We start from the raw sequence: 15,269 nt of genomic DNA, 5'->3' as shown, positions 1-15,269 counted from the left end.
CTTCCACACGCACAGTGTTTCAGTTTTACCGACAGTGCATTTCTCAGTGCCTTACGACTCACGGGAAGCATCACAGATTCCTACTCCTAATTCTCAACGCTTTTACATACTTTTGTGCGTGCACGTGTTCCTAATAACGTCCGAAAACAAAAACTGTCAGCATGCAATGATAGCCAATGTAGGTCAGAAAATTAAATTTAAAAACAGCCAGGGTAATAACTTTCTCATGATACCTCAATCTGCTGATAAGACATGGGAGTGTCCGCCTCAGATTGCTGCTCCGGCAGATAAAAAACGGTTCCCCACCACCACCTACTACCGATGACACTGTACCACTTATTTCTCCTCGGTGACAGACCATTTTTCACTCCGCCACTGAAGTCCCCTCACGGTTTCAGTCCCACCCAGACGCTCCCTCAGGCGCGGCTCCCGCCCAGCCCGCTGCCAAACGTGGCGCCCGCTGGGCCGCCTGCCTCCGCCGCCACCGGCCCTTCGACGGCCCGCTGGGGCGGGCGCCCTCCCGCCGCCGCCGCCGCCGCCCCCGCCGCCGCCGCTCCCGCTCCCGCTCCCCTCGTCCCACGGCCTCCCCCGCCTTCGCGCCTTCCCCGCCTCGGCCGAAGGGCGCCGCCCTCACGGCCCCGCCGCCACCACCCGGGGCGAGCGCAGCCGAGCGGGGCCGGGCCGAGCGACCCGGGGAGGGGCGGCACTTACCCCGCCGCCGCCCCGCGCACTGCAGTAGCGCCGGCAGCAACAGCAGGAGCGGCCCCAGCGCCCGGCCGCCCTCCGGGATCATGTCCCCGCCGCCGCCTCCGCGCCCCCGGGTGCTGCGCGGCCCCGCTGCCTCCGCATCCTCCCCGCGAGGTGCAGGGTGGGAGGGGAGCCCGAGGGGAGGGCGAAAGGCCGCGGCCCCCGGGCCGAGGGTGTCGCGCTGCCCCTAGCGCCTGCCTCCCGGCGGGGCGGGGGCACCCGCGGGCGGCTCTTATCGCCGCTGCGCCCTCGCCCCCCCCCCCCCCGCGGCTTTCCCCTCAGCGAGGCCCCTTTCCTCCCTCGGCCAAGGAGCCCTTGCCCGCAAAACCCTCTCTCTTTTCTTCTTCTTTTTTTTTTTTTTTTTTTTTTCTTTTTTCCTCCCGTCCCTGGCACAACGCCTTTCCTTCCCCAGGACACCGCCTCGGCCCCGGCCAGGCGGGTGGCAGAGCTGATAAGGGCTGTTGCTGCCGGTAGCGGCCGGCCCTCACCCAGGCGCGGGGGAGGAGCAGGAATGGAGGGAAGGGTTGTTTATGATTCCTGGGAAAGACGACTGGAGAGTTACACCTAGTTGTAGGCCGTGGCTGCCCTGCTCCCTGCCCGCCCGCGGTCATTGGGTCTGAGGGGCACCTCCTGGTTAATGGCGCTGGGTCTGAGCGGCACCTCCTGGCTGAGGGCGCTGGGTCTGAGGGGCACCTCCTGGTTAATGGCGCTGGGTCTGAGGGGCACCTCCTGGCTGAGGGCGTTGAGGGAAGGTGGCCACCAGCAGGTCCTCAGGCCCACTGGAGCAACGCTGCAGCCCCGCATCTGGAAGTGGCCCACCTCCCCTTGCGCGCAAGAGGGAGCTGGGCAATGGCTCTGCTGGCCCCGACTGCAGGCTTACCTGAAGTGGGCACATCAGTTCTACAAGCGTATGAAAAGTGTAATGGTATGCCATCAGCCCTTGGTACTTGAAATTAAGCAATGCTTTCTCATTGTAGGCCTTTGCCACAGTATAGGTGAATCCCAAAATTTTGGTTTTAATCGGTACCAGGAGTGCTGCTGAAGAGTTTTCTGCTGCAGAAGAATGGTAATACTCCTAAAGTTCACCGTCCTCATTCAGGTCTGTGAGTCTGAATTTTAGAAAGCTGCATAAACTTGTATTTATCTAGAAATACAGTTGCCACAACTACAGTAGAGGACTGCCAAGGAATTGACTGGGGGAAGCCTAATACAAGGTGGATTTAGACATCTTTGATGGGCTCTAATGAACTTGTTCAGGAAGTTTTGCTCATGTGCTATGTTGGCTTTACACTAATGCCCTTTCATGCTAACACAGTCAAGTCCTCCACCACGACTACCTTTAAGTAACATAACTTGATCTTCTTCTGCTGTGCTGTAACAACAAAGACCAAACAACCTGTGTCTGATTTCAATGGAAACAAAACTCAGTTTCATAAGACTATCAGCTTTATTGATTTACTTTTATTTATGTATGTCGATCTGTTCCAGTGTTTTTTAATTACCGTTCTGCCTACTTAACCATGTATACATTTTTAACTGGCTTCTGCTACCCATATTCATCCTGACCGGGTCACAAAGCGACCTGAGTCTTCAACAGTGGGCAGTTACATCACAGGTGACCCTGCTTTTGCAATAACACACTGCGGATGTCAGTACTGCATATTTCTATCTTAAATTACGGGAATTGGAAGCATGCATTCTCAATGGTGCTAAGTAGTTTGTCACTATAAGGAATGATTCAGAGAGGAATTGTGCTGCACAACATATTAAAAATTATTCAGAAATCGCATCTTTTCTCTCCCTTAGTAGCCCACCAAGTTGCACCACTGTGATTTCTACTGTTCTTTTCATAAAAAGCTGTTTATAAACACCTCACACAGCAAACAGGAAAGTATTTTTGGCAGCAAGCCTGAAGAATTAAATCATTATATTTATAAAGAGAACAAGTTAAAAAAAATGTAATATAAACATGCTTTAAAGAAAGTAACAAGGAAGTGTATAAGTTGAAGAAAATACAGGACTTCGACTGGAACAAACCTCCTTGTTTTGTTCCAATCTAGTATGTCTTAACAGCCGATTAGCTGCTGTTTAAGACATACTTCAATACTGAGTAATTAAGCTACACACAAAGGCTACTTCAAACTGCATATGTGTTGTTAGCACATCTGAATTCAAAGCACAGCCATAGGAAAGTGTCAAAATTATGTTGAGAGGTCATCTATTCTGGTTTTCTGCTCTACAACTAGATCGACTACGTAAATGATTCTTGACATACTTGTCTAACCTGCTCTTTATAGTGACAGTGATGTAGAATTCACAGCACTTCCAGGCAGTCTGTTCCAATACTTCACCCTCTTTGTAATCTGAAAATGGTACTCTGAGGTTCAACCTAACTTCTAGTTAAATTGTTAAAGTCTTTTTTTCAGTTCACAAGAGACTCTCAACAGCCATCATGATCTGGAATCAGGTTTGAATCAGCCACTAAAATGAGTCACAGATCACCTGCCTCTGAGGTCACCTGCCCAAGTCCTGAGCTAATTTATGCAGACAGACAAAGATTCAGGAGGGTAGCACAGATCAGTCTCCCAACATGCTGATCCTTACAGCTTAGGCAAATTTAGCTTATTTCCTACAAAAATCTGTCTAATGAAAATACAAGATAATATCCACATAGATTTTCTGTTGTGGATAGGATAAGGTTTTTAATCTTTTCACTGTCAAAGGACCTAGTTTGTAATTACAATGTTTTCTTTGGCCCTAATAGCATTAAATCTTGTTACCCAGAACACATCTGTACCAGTATTTGCTTCCATTTCTCTTCTTTGTAATAAGAAAACAGTTGTGATGGTCAAAGTAATTGAACTCATCCAGAGATAATTGGAAGTTTCCTGTGCAGTTTTTCCTTGCAGCTGTCTAAATGGAGATAATTGAAAATCAGAAAGGCAAGCAGGATTAAACATCTCTTCAGTCATCTGTATTTGTTTTGTCTCCTTTGCAGACGGTGAATGTTACTATGTCATCTAAATCACATTCTTTTTGTAAGGATGTTTGGCATAGATTACACTACTTATTCTGACATATAAAGACAAAATATTTGATACTAATGGCTCTTTCAGCAAACAGATTTTTTAAAAACACAGCAAACATCTTCAGCCAGACTGAATAAATGTAATTCATCCTTGTTAACAGATCACACAGCTATTGATAATGCAGTTGCATTCTCGAACAGGTTGCTATCAAGCACTTCTTTCCAGCTAGCAATGAAAAGAGTAACTGTAACTGGATGGAAGGTTCCTTCCATCTGAATTCTGCCTCTCTTGCCTATTTAAAATGAATCAGACTAATAACTGGTTTCTGGTTATCCACTTAATTTCCAGAATAAGCAACAGCAATTGTTGAAGCAGAAATAACTGAAAAAATGGCTGACCCTCTTCAGCTTCTAATGAAAATGCTTCAGTAAATATTATGCAGAAGAAAAGCATTTTCTTGTACTGAATTTTGCTACAAAGGAAATATTGCCACTCGAGTTGTTTGCAGCATTTCTGTCTGTACCCTCAGGTGCCCCTATGCCACTGTCTCAACTCCTGACAACTGAAGTCAAGATGAAAAAAAGAAATGGGAATTCTGCAACAGCATTAGAGACACCTGAGTTTAAAACTTAAATATTGAATGCTTCTCTACAATTTCCCTGGAGAATAGGCCTTGGATGAAACAGACATCAGAGCATGCCAGAGCATGGTAGGTGATAAAGCTCGCTGACAGTTGCTGCTAATCGGAAAAGCAGTTCTACAGAGTAAAAGGGCTGCTATCTGTGGTGTTTAGCATAGGAGTAGGAGCCCAAACTGAGCTTTGCCATAAACTCACTGTGACCTTCGATAAGATAACCCCCTTCTGCCTCTCTTCGCTTGTCCCTCCCACTTAGTTATGAAACAGGGATAATATTCCTACATAGGTGTGTTGAGGCTTAACACCATAAAAGCAGGTCTGAGATGATGCATGTAAACTTCTCTGATAGAAGCTTTGATGTCACTACAATCTGCCTCAGTTTTTAAACCACAAGGAAGTAGCGTCAATCAGTTTATGGAGCAGTGTCCTAATGTTTCTGGATCTTGGAATGTCATGCAAGAAGACTGATGAGTAGTCGCTGCTTCTGGTTTTTCCATGCTGTCATATATAAGCTGTGACATTATTTTGAGGGCTATGCTGAGTGAAGGCAGTAGTTAAAAGGAGAGAGGCAGAGAGTGACAAAGGAAAACTGAAGAAAAAAAAGAATAACAGCACACCCTTCATAATTATAAAAAAAAATTAATAAATACTGTTGTGATTTTCTGAACTCCCAATAGATGAACAGACATCTTTTCCTTTCTGATCCTAGAATACCTGCTAAAATCAGCAGAGAAAGAACTCGGCAATGAGCTTAATGCTTCCTTTTCTGCCAGGCTCCCTGAGCTCATTCACAGGGATGCTGGCCTTGCTATCGCAGCTGCACAAAACATAATAACTTATAGCTAAGGCAACAGTTAATGATAATTTCTTTGATAGGTACAGGAGGAAAACCAAATCCCGCTGACTGTATTATCCTTCTCTCACCATTAGCTTTGCATATTTGGGGGAAAGATCAGTCTAGAAGTGCTATCATTAAATGGGAAATATGGCAACTTTTCAATCCATATTATCTATGAAAATAAAAAATTCCATACACGTCTTGTGAGAAGGGAAAGCCAAATATTGACTACAGACTATAAACTGAATAGTTCTCCTCAAGCTGTTCAGGCAGCTGGGGATTCTTTTCCCTGGGGATTCTTTTCCCTAGTGCTTCTTTCCCTACAGACCAACCATATTTTGTCACCTAGCAATCTCGTATTTGCATCAACACTTTGTAGTCAGAAAGAGAGGAAGAATCTAATAACCAAACCTATCATAGTAAATACCTTTACCTTCACTCCCTGGGTTGTTTTGTACGCAATTCAGCTTTCACATGCTGTTCATCCAGTTTGAGGAAACCATTTGCACCTCAATTAGAAAGCACCTCAAGTTACTGTATTTTTAGACTCTGGGAACACAAAGCCAGAAGGATGAGTTTGATTTCAGATTTCTATCATCATACCTTCATTTTTGGTATATATAGAGTGCTTTTGTTTTATTACAAAAACAGCATGAGCTCTGCTCTTTAGTCTTTAAAAATTCAGTTAGATATAACTCTATTATTTCTACATTTACTGGCAATCAGAAGAGAAAGAGACCCTGGGTGATGACATTCGTATGTTGTCATAAATTGTAGTGAAGATATAAGATGGACATTTCTAGGTAAATAAAAGGTCACCTAGTCTTTTTTTTTGGTATTAATTGCAAAGCTGACAGCCCTCTCTATCTTCAAATAGTTTACAATATTCCCACAAGACTCTTCAAGACTATCTGTAATGCAGCTATCCAGAAATTGATTGGCAATAAGAGGCCACTTGCCACAGTAATTAAAGGTTGAATTCTGTCTAGTACTGAACATTTGTTATTGCACCACAAAAATACAGTAGCTAAATGACAAAATCATTGACCTTTACTGTGATTTTGTCTACTACCTGCTTCTTCCCACCAGGAACAGAGTATGTGTTAGTCAATAGGACCTAAATAAAAATTAGGGATCAGAGATGCTTAAAGATGATGGAAACTTCTCTATAAAAGCAAAAGAAAATATTTTGGGGATAGGTGTTCACATTCTAAAGGGTCCTAAAAATTTGGAGGAAAAGACACAATTAGACTAGTCAATTGTTCCATTTTATATAACCCCAAAATTAGGAAGGTTACTGTACATCTCTGATAAAGGGTCTGTGCATGAAAATGCATTTTTGTATGTACTGGCTTTCGGACACTGCTTGTCAAACCATAAAACCAAAGATATTTGATACAAATATTTGTTGGCTTCTGGAGAGTTTTTTTAAGCACTGTCTATGATAAAAATATTTCCAAATATTAAAAATTGTCCAAATTAAGATATTTCCAAAATTAAACTGTTCTTTAAATTTAATCATCCCTGCTTTCATCTGAAAATTTAGGCAGAGAAGTGTCACTGTAGATAGCACAACAGCTAGGAAACAGGGAAAATTAAGCTGTTGCTTAATTATGAACACTGCTGTGGTGAAATGCCTGAAAAAACAAAGCATGGCTGGCAGAAAAACACTCAGAGACATCTCTGTATTAGAAGTGTAGAAACATCTATAGGCATTATTAACTTACCTTGTGCCTAAGGAAAAATAGCTACATCTTGGAAATCATGAAATTTAGAAATAACCTGCTCTGCTTTTACAGTTCTTTTTTTTTCCTCTTTGCATACAAAAAAAGACCCCTTAATGACAACCTGAGCGTTTCATTGCAGGGTATTGTGAAATTAAAATATAGTGCGTATTAACTGTGCCTTTCTAATGGTCTCTGAATGACAGATTTGTCCAGCACAGCCTTTCTCAAACAGCAACTTTTCCAAATCTTGGGAACCCAGATTTCTGAGCATATTTTTTACTCAATAACAAAATAATTTTTACTCAAAACAGTTCAACTTTGACCTATACTTAGTGATCCTTCTGCACTTACAATTCTAAAGACAATTATGCATAAAGTGAACACGTAGGTCTATATTAAATATTTAACACCCAGAATCAAAATTTTTTGCATGTTTTAAATTTATTGTAGCTTATCTTCCTGAGGAATGCATGGCCAACTTGCATTCTAGAATATTTCCCCAAAATTAACCTGGACAAGGCAGTCAATAAGCACATGATGCATCAGTAACTGCTTTTCTTGGACTACTTTTCTGACCTTGTAATTAAAATACACTTTAGAGCTGCAGAAGAGGCATTGCAATTGGTTTTGGTCACATGCAATATTCCTCTCAAAACTCCTGTGATAGTGTTACAAAGATGGAAACTGAGACAAATGATATTTGTCTAAACCCACAAAATACCCATAGATTAATCTGAGCAAGAAATTGAAGTTGGTTTTACAAATCACTGTCAGTTGTAACCTTTAAATATGTAGGCAAAAAAAGTCCATATAAAAACAGAAACTTTACCTAGAAAAATGTATAGAAAACCAATAAACATAAAAAACCTGTCTCTCTCTCCCCACACAAACCTTGATGTGAGTAATGTGTGGCTACTATGCCTCTCTAATGAGTAGTTAATAAGCTACTCCCACAATTAATCCTCTTTTTGCCTTCTTGGAGAACTTTCTATACACCAGAAGAACTTGATATTCAAATAATGTAAGTCTGGGGGAACTAAATGACAATTGCCTATTTAGTCCTGCAGTAGGCTGAGGGTTTTTTTTTCTTGCTATGTACTACATCAACTCACTGTCTAATTACAATTACGGAATTTTTTATTTTAGTTGAAGTACAACTACTTAACTTGTGACATTATACAGCTACATAAATCAAATATCCCAATTTACAACTGTCTTAAAAATATAACACTGTGTATTAACATAGCATTAAGATCCAGGTAAGTGATTTTACACTTCCTTCCAGTCTTTGAAACACCAGGGGTGTTTTAAAGTTTGGCTCCCATCATTGGGAGAGTAAGTGAAAAGACACATACAGGTAAGCTTAGCAGGATAGTTGTTTAGATTGGATCCCAGACTTTGAAAGGGAAAGAAAAAAAAAAAATAAATCAAGATCAGTCAGCAGGATTTCTCAACTTGCATTCAGCATCTTAATCAAGACTATTGCTTCTATGCAATTGATCTGCAAAGTTATCAGCAATTTTCCTGTTAGATTACCTGAGACAGTAAGTGACTAAGATATCCCAGGCAAGACAGGATGTTGTTGCTAACATCTTATGGTTATGTCAGACCCTTCAGAAGTAATTTCTTCCTTATCTATTTTCCTGCTGATGAGCAGCAATAATGACTCTGAAAATATTTTTTCAAGGGCCTTGATTAAAATCTGATGCATTGAAATAAAAACTAAGTGAAAAGTGTAATCTTCCCGTATTACAAAATTGGGAGAATCTAAGCCCCACAGAATAAGCAGCTTGTGCAACAGCTAAAGATACACAGTAACTGAACACCTTCCTCAAAGAAAAACAATTTACACAAGCAGCAGTCATAGTCCTGCACCCAGTGCTGAATAAAGGGCTCCATAAAGAGTTCCAGGAAGTTCTTCCGGAATCTTACAAGCATACCCAGTCTGCCTTGAAGGTGAAGTTAGCCCAGGCCATCTTGTGACAGGCAGGCTGTAACCAACAGTGCCAACCCAGGGCAGAAAGAGAGAAAAAGATGTTTATGCCCTAAGAAGTCTTGGCATCGAGAAGCATGGTGTTGTGTATTAACTTTTATACCCCTGTGATTGAATGATCTTATCCTGGGAGATGCTTAAACTTAAGAACTCAAATAGCATAATTGCACCGTTGTTTACTGTTGAAACAGAAGGCACACAACAACTGGGGTAAATCTCCTATCAAAATTTCAACCAGTTCAGTAGCTGATAGACCAATGAACGCTCTGAGAAAGAGAGTAAGCTTCTTGAAGCACATACAGGAACAGCGTGAACCCTTTATGCTTTTGACAAGATAATTAAAGCCTCAGCAAGAGGGAATTTGAAGCTATCCAGTCACTCTGAGAACATACACACAAAAAGGAAAAGAGTATGTAACACAACCAAACTTCATATATGAAGGAAGGGGTAGAAACAACTGTGACGGTCTGACAAATTCAATGTCTCAAACATCCGCTAAAAGAGCTTTGGTGGACAAAACAACCTCTGTAAAAATGCTGGAGTTTTGTGAACAGGATAATGTGGACAGAGGAGAGGGCCCCACGGAGGGTGGGAACGCACTTCTCCAAAGCCCCAATTCCTTACCTTCAGTGGCCAGGAGAAGGAACACAATTTATGCCTTCCTGGAGGAAGAAGGCCCCATGGAAGTTGGGACTGTGCTTCTATCTTAAGTGGTCATGCCAGCAGGAAAAGAGAGGCAACTCCACAATGAACACCCCTCCCCAAAGCTCACTAACCGATTCCAGTGAACCCCGGGTGTGGGAACTGCGCATGTTGAGATCATCAACTAACACACTATAAAAGAGGAGAGAACGAATCCTCAGCGCGCGCCCTCCGGAACAGGATCTCTACGCTGGCTGGACCAACGCTGGACCCAGGACTGGTGAAACCCCTCTCTTCTCTCTTTCTTTCTTTCTTTCTCTCCCTCTCTCTCCCTCTTTTCCTTCTCTCTTTTCCACAGTCCCTCATCCTTTGAAACATAAACCGTTGACCAAGTCTGAGACTAAGAGTGGACCTAGCCGCCCCTGAGCTCCTCTTTGAGAAGGAGTCCAGAAAGCAAGGGGGTCTGCTCTGAACCTCGTGACTCAACGGGAGGGCTCTCCTTCTGGTACATTTCATGTTCCTTTTTCCATTTCATTTTCCTGTACTTCCCTCCTCTTCTCAAATAGCGGCTTAGTGACATGTTGCAAGGTTCATACTAACAAATTCATGTGTACTTGGACAAAGTTAGCTAGGTTGAATAAATGTTGGTTGTTGTTTGAACTCCCCTGGTGTCGTTTCACCTTAATTCTGACAAAGGAAATCCACGAACCTGAGTCGCTCCAACTTTGGGACGCGACAACAACTCTCAGCTAATAGATACGACAGAAGAAAGTACTTAGGTAGCAAACCCTTTTCAGAAATTTACTGTGCTCTTAAATAGAAAAACTATTTTCACAGCTTTGTAAAATGATGAACCTTAGTTACACAATTCTCAAGGTATTTCCAAATCTGTTGAGCAGATGAGTCAAATTCTGCATATACATGAATGACATTTTGCTGAATGCAAATTAATTATTAAATCTCATACTGCTTTGGGGCAATTTGGCCGCAAGAGAGAACTGGATATAAGAGGGGAGGGAAGGAAAGAACAGATTAGAAATGCTGAAGAATCAGCGAGTCACGTTCTTTGGCAAGAACTAAACCTGATAATTTCAATTTTTTGTCCATTCTTAACTGAAAGTTTTTAATTAGAAAAGAACCCACAACTCTCCCTCTAAGCACCCACCCACACTGCTGTGACTAAAATAGTTTATGGAGCTACAGGCTGTTCTTCCCAGACCATCAGCAGAATTCATAGTACTGAACAGAATAGTTATCCTAATTTCTTCAGCATTTGAGATAGCCTTAAGTGTCTTTTTTTTTAAGATCATATTTTTTAAAGAAACTTCATTTTAATTTTTATAGGCAGTGATACCGAACAGCATTCGCAAATACATTCTCTAGGTGTGTGCTACATACCATCATAGCAGGGTAGAAATAGAAACTATATATCCAACCACAGAGCTGCAAACCTGAAGCATTATGCAGTATTCTTCAGTCAGTCCTCTTTTTAAAAGTTTCCAAGCATGGAATAATGTGGCTTTTCCAACTGATATGGGCTCTGGATGGTAAAAAACTCCACACAAAATCCTCAATAAAAACTATTCTATACCCTTCATCATACAAGCAATATGCACACACAAGAGAACATGTTAAACCATAGCTGAAAAAACACTTTACACAGTTCTTTTAATGCAGGTACTAGAGAAGACATGCCTTTGCTTTTCAACCAAATGATTTCTAATGCTTGCATTAAAAGCTAAGATTCTCTCAGATGGACACTGACTAGCTGTACTTGAAGCAGATTGGAAATAAAAAACAGGACCTAAAAGTGTTACCCCGATGAACTGATGTAGCCTACGCAGCAAATATTAAGATGTGGGAATGATCACTAACTTGAGACTGAATTATCTCCTTATAAAAGCTCTTTTGGAGTCAGGCAACTCAAGTTGCTCCCCTACACTACCCTTAAGAGGTTTGTTCTCATTTTTAATAGACAATTTCTCTTGTTTTTTTGCAGAACCTGAGCTGAGTTTCTGGTTGACAGCAAAGGCATTGGTCTGGAAACAGTCTGTGGGAAGATTCACTTATCTGATGTCTCTTTGCCCCTCTATCTCTACCTCCTATGCTTCTTCTCACCTACGTGTTCTACAACATGACTTCCACTTTCATATCTTTTGTTTAGACATCCCTGTACTCACCAGCTACACTCTGAAGAACTCAAGTCAATGTATCCAAGCGCACTTAAGAAATGCAAGAGGGGATTTTTATTTTATTTTTAAAACATACATTACCTTGTTTCCAGCTCTGTAAATGGGCGAGTCCTGGGCCTGTAGAGTAATCTTTTAGGACTGATCCAAACCATATGAGATCTTATCTGTTGGCAAATTCACCAGTTACTGCCCTTTCTGTTTCAGCTTGCAAGTAACAGAACAAATTCTGGTATCAAAAATTTTATATCCATGCTATTTAAAAGCGATTTTTCATTTTCCAAGACGGACACTTATATTAACTACTTAGGGAAAAATAGTTACTTGTGATTATTTTACAGCAGTACAACAGCAGATAAGAATTTGAGATGGGATTTATTTTTTGGTTAAGGAGGGAGAAAACAGGTAGGAATTCTACTCTTTGACCACACTTCCTCAGGCAAACTTGGCCAAAAAAAAAGGCAGCCAGATTTTGGCCACCAAAAGCTAGCATTTTGTCCAGAATGCTCATCAAATATTTAAGTATCAAGGACAAAATCAAGATTTACACTTGGGGACTACATATCTAGCCTTTAGAGAACAAGCAGTTTGCTGAAAGCTACAATTCAGTCTCAACTGAATTTTATTTTTCTCCCTACAAAAGCATCTACATTCAGAGATTGGTAATAGCATAGTTTACACTAGATTTGCTCAGTGCTCTAGTCCTAGCATTGAGACACCAGCAGTCACTAAGTACATGTATAAGACTTCAGATTCTTCAGGATCTGCTAGGCTTGGACTCAGTGGCAGACAATTAAATCCTTTTCAGATTGGCTGAGAATTTGAGCTCAGAAGGAGGCACTGTACTCCCAATATCACCCACATACTTGTATCTATTGCTTTAGACTACTGCCTGTTTACTATCAGTCCTGAATTTTGGATGCAAGAATAAAAGGGTCTAAATTAGCGTCATGTAACACACAAAAGGAAAGCAGAAGAGTATGAAGGAAAAGCAATCAACAAGGAAGCTGAGACGCAGGAAGATGAAAGCAGACCATGTTTTTCAGCTACTATTTACATTTTTTAAAATCTTTGTGCAAATGATACGAACTTGAATCCTAAGGCTAGAAAAGAGTACAGCATGGTAAAAGAGAAAAGAATTCTTATTAAGGAGGCCCCGAGGCTTAAAGTTTCTCTCTCATCCCTGTCTCAAAGAATGAGGCAGTTGTCAACTGCTGTATTGGCTCAAGGTTGTAGGATAGATTTCCATCCTACTGAAAATGAGAATTTCTACACTCGTCAGGGGAAAGTTTAGGTGCTGCTGTCGTTGAAGATCTGCATTAGTCCTCCTAAAATATTTTTGATATAAAAAGCTTTTGCTTAGATGGCCATGTATACTAAAGAAAAAAAACAACAACAGAAAATAAGACACTATTAGCTGCATAATTGTAAGACAAGAAAAAACCCAAAGCAATAGACAAGAACACAGGAAAATTTGATAGAATACAGCTGTAATCACATTTATTAAAATGCATGTTACAACAACTAGAGTTAAGAAGAGTTAGGTATCGATACCAAGTAATCATCAAATATACTAACTTAAAAGAAAGAGAATATATTGAAGCATAAACGAAATCAAATTAACCGTGCACTCCACAGTCAGAAAATAGGTTTCCTTACAACTGAAAAGACATAATATTAAGTCATCTCAACAGACACAGAATCCTTTTTCTGCAATGCCACGAGATGTTTACAAATGAAAGCAGTTGCTTACTAAAATATAAAAGACAGTTGGTTTTTTACATAAAAACATTTTACACTTCTATTTGTTCCCCCAAACACTTTTTGCCAGCTTTAAAAAAAACAAAACATGATGTTACAAATATTTACAGCATTTTCTTGTGCTAGATGAACATTTTTTATAAACTGAAAGGGAACTTTTTTGAATAGATCATGTAAAATGAGACAATGTCAGCAATTCTTAGCTATGTGTTGTGTGTCCTGAACACAGCACTAAAAAGTAGTCCATTAACCTTTTGCATTATCTTGCACCATTTGGTTCACATTACGATCTCATTTTCCACTGTGTTTCATCCACCAACAGTGGTCTCAAGTAAAAGCCACTTTGCATTGGGTCTTCCCATCAGAAAGGAGCATGAGAGAAAACAGGTTTTCCACAAAATGCCTCAGTAAAACCAGAACAGTCAGTCTTTGGTCAGAGAGTGAGACGACGTTCTGATGCAAGAATCTGCTTGGTTAGCAACCTATGTCTTGTGCTGCTGCAGTTCGAGGATGAACATTTGCAGAAAGTGGATAACATATCAAAAAGAATTGGAAAGTGCTTTAAATTAACTAAGTACAAGGGTGGTAGCTTCCCACTCATAAATAATGCAGTTTCCAAGAACTGAAGAATGCTTACAGTGATGACATTAGTGTGCTAAGATAAAAGCTTTCTAGATCTATCAACGGACCTTCAAGTATGTCAGCATTTTTTTTCTTTGGGACTGCTCCAGGCACAACATGTTATTACTATTCAAAGTTAGAAATATGCAGGTTATGCTTGGATTCCTGCATATGGCAGTACAAAAGAAAAAAACTGCAATGGTAAAAGCAGAGAAATAATTAAATCTGTATTGAAACAGCTGTAATTCACTTCTTGTATAGTCAGTGGACAACATTAATTCTTAACAATATAAGTATACAATATCCAGGGGAAAAAAAATATTTATTTATTATACTTAAGACAGCAACAGATATGAAAAAATCCTACATGTAAAACTACTGAAGGCACATAAACTTTGGTCCAATTTTGTTCCTGTCCCCCATCCTCTCCTCAATAAAACCCTGAAGTTAAATACATCCAAATTTTTCCATTCTTTTTTGAAATAATTCACAATTCCTCACTGTTAGAATTTGCTTTGAAAAGAGCAGGCAAACAGCCTGGTATATAGCAAATAAATCATCAGAAGACAGTTAAAAAATAAAGCTAATCTGAAGAAAAAAATTCTGTGCAATCTGACCAGTACACTATCCTTTCAGCACAATGGTAACAACACTAAGTCTGGTAGTCCTGCTCTAGTTAACAACATACCCAGGCGAAAGGTAAAGGTAAACCAATGCTTTTTGTAAGCAAGTGACTTCTAATTTGAAAAACAGCAGTATGACCTAATGGTATACAATGCTAAGTAGTAGGTCCACATCCCTTATAAAAAAAAAGAAACAACACCAAAACTCATGACTCTCCTACTGACATGAATCGGGGAAGGGCAAGATATTTGATCACACAAACCACACTGGCAGTATTATAAAGAGAGGCAAATAGTTTTCTCAGCATGCAAACACAGGTTTGCCATCTGTAATCAGAAAATGTCATATAAAGGCAAAGATATTATGAACTTGTGAAATCTCCATTCTTAGAAATACTGAAAACTTAACTAGACAATTCTCTGAGCAACTGCTCGAAGTTGGCCCTAATCTGAGTGGGAGGT

General features: G+C 40.6%; 1 protein-coding gene and 1 long non-coding RNA gene across 11 annotated transcripts in view; one reads left to right on the top strand and one right to left on the bottom strand.

The window, feature by feature from the left end:
• SUSD1 (sushi domain containing 1) overlaps positions 1 to 975 on the bottom strand; it is a 69,409-nt gene extending 68,434 nt beyond the window's left edge. For 7 of the 9 annotated variants that reach the window (XR_007505141.1, XM_049796134.1, XM_049796130.1 and 4 more), the window contains exon 1: positions 712 to 972. Coding sequence is in view for 8 of the 9 variants with exons in the window: in XM_049796134.1 (XP_049652091.1) it covers positions 712 to 793 (82 nt within the window). In the remaining variant the exon portion in view is untranslated. Of the gene's footprint in view, positions 1 to 711 lie in introns of all 9 variants that reach the window. The other 2 variants (XM_049796137.1, XM_049796136.1) reach the window with 2 other exon arrangements.
• A 370-nt stretch (positions 976 to 1,345) lies between these two features.
• LOC126036422 (uncharacterized) lies at positions 1,346 to 13,530 on the top strand. 2 transcript variants are annotated; one of them, XR_007505145.1, is made up of 3 exons: positions 1,346 to 1,427; positions 4,306 to 4,485; positions 11,613 to 13,530. It is a non-coding gene; the product is annotated as an uncharacterized LOC126036422 (long non-coding RNA). The 2 variants fall into 2 exon arrangements; XR_007505146.1 differs by lacking the exon at positions 1,346 to 1,427 and adding an exon at positions 1,730 to 1,813.
• The last annotated feature ends 1,739 nt before the right edge of the window (positions 13,531 to 15,269 follow it).

This window comes from Accipiter gentilis, chromosome Z, assembly GCF_929443795.1.
Source record: "Accipiter gentilis chromosome Z, bAccGen1.1, whole genome shotgun sequence".
NCBI classification, from domain to species: Eukaryota; Metazoa; Chordata; class Aves; order Accipitriformes; family Accipitridae; genus Astur; species Astur gentilis.
Note: the sequence above shows the minus strand (reverse complement) of the source record. Positions and strands in the feature narration are given on the sequence as shown.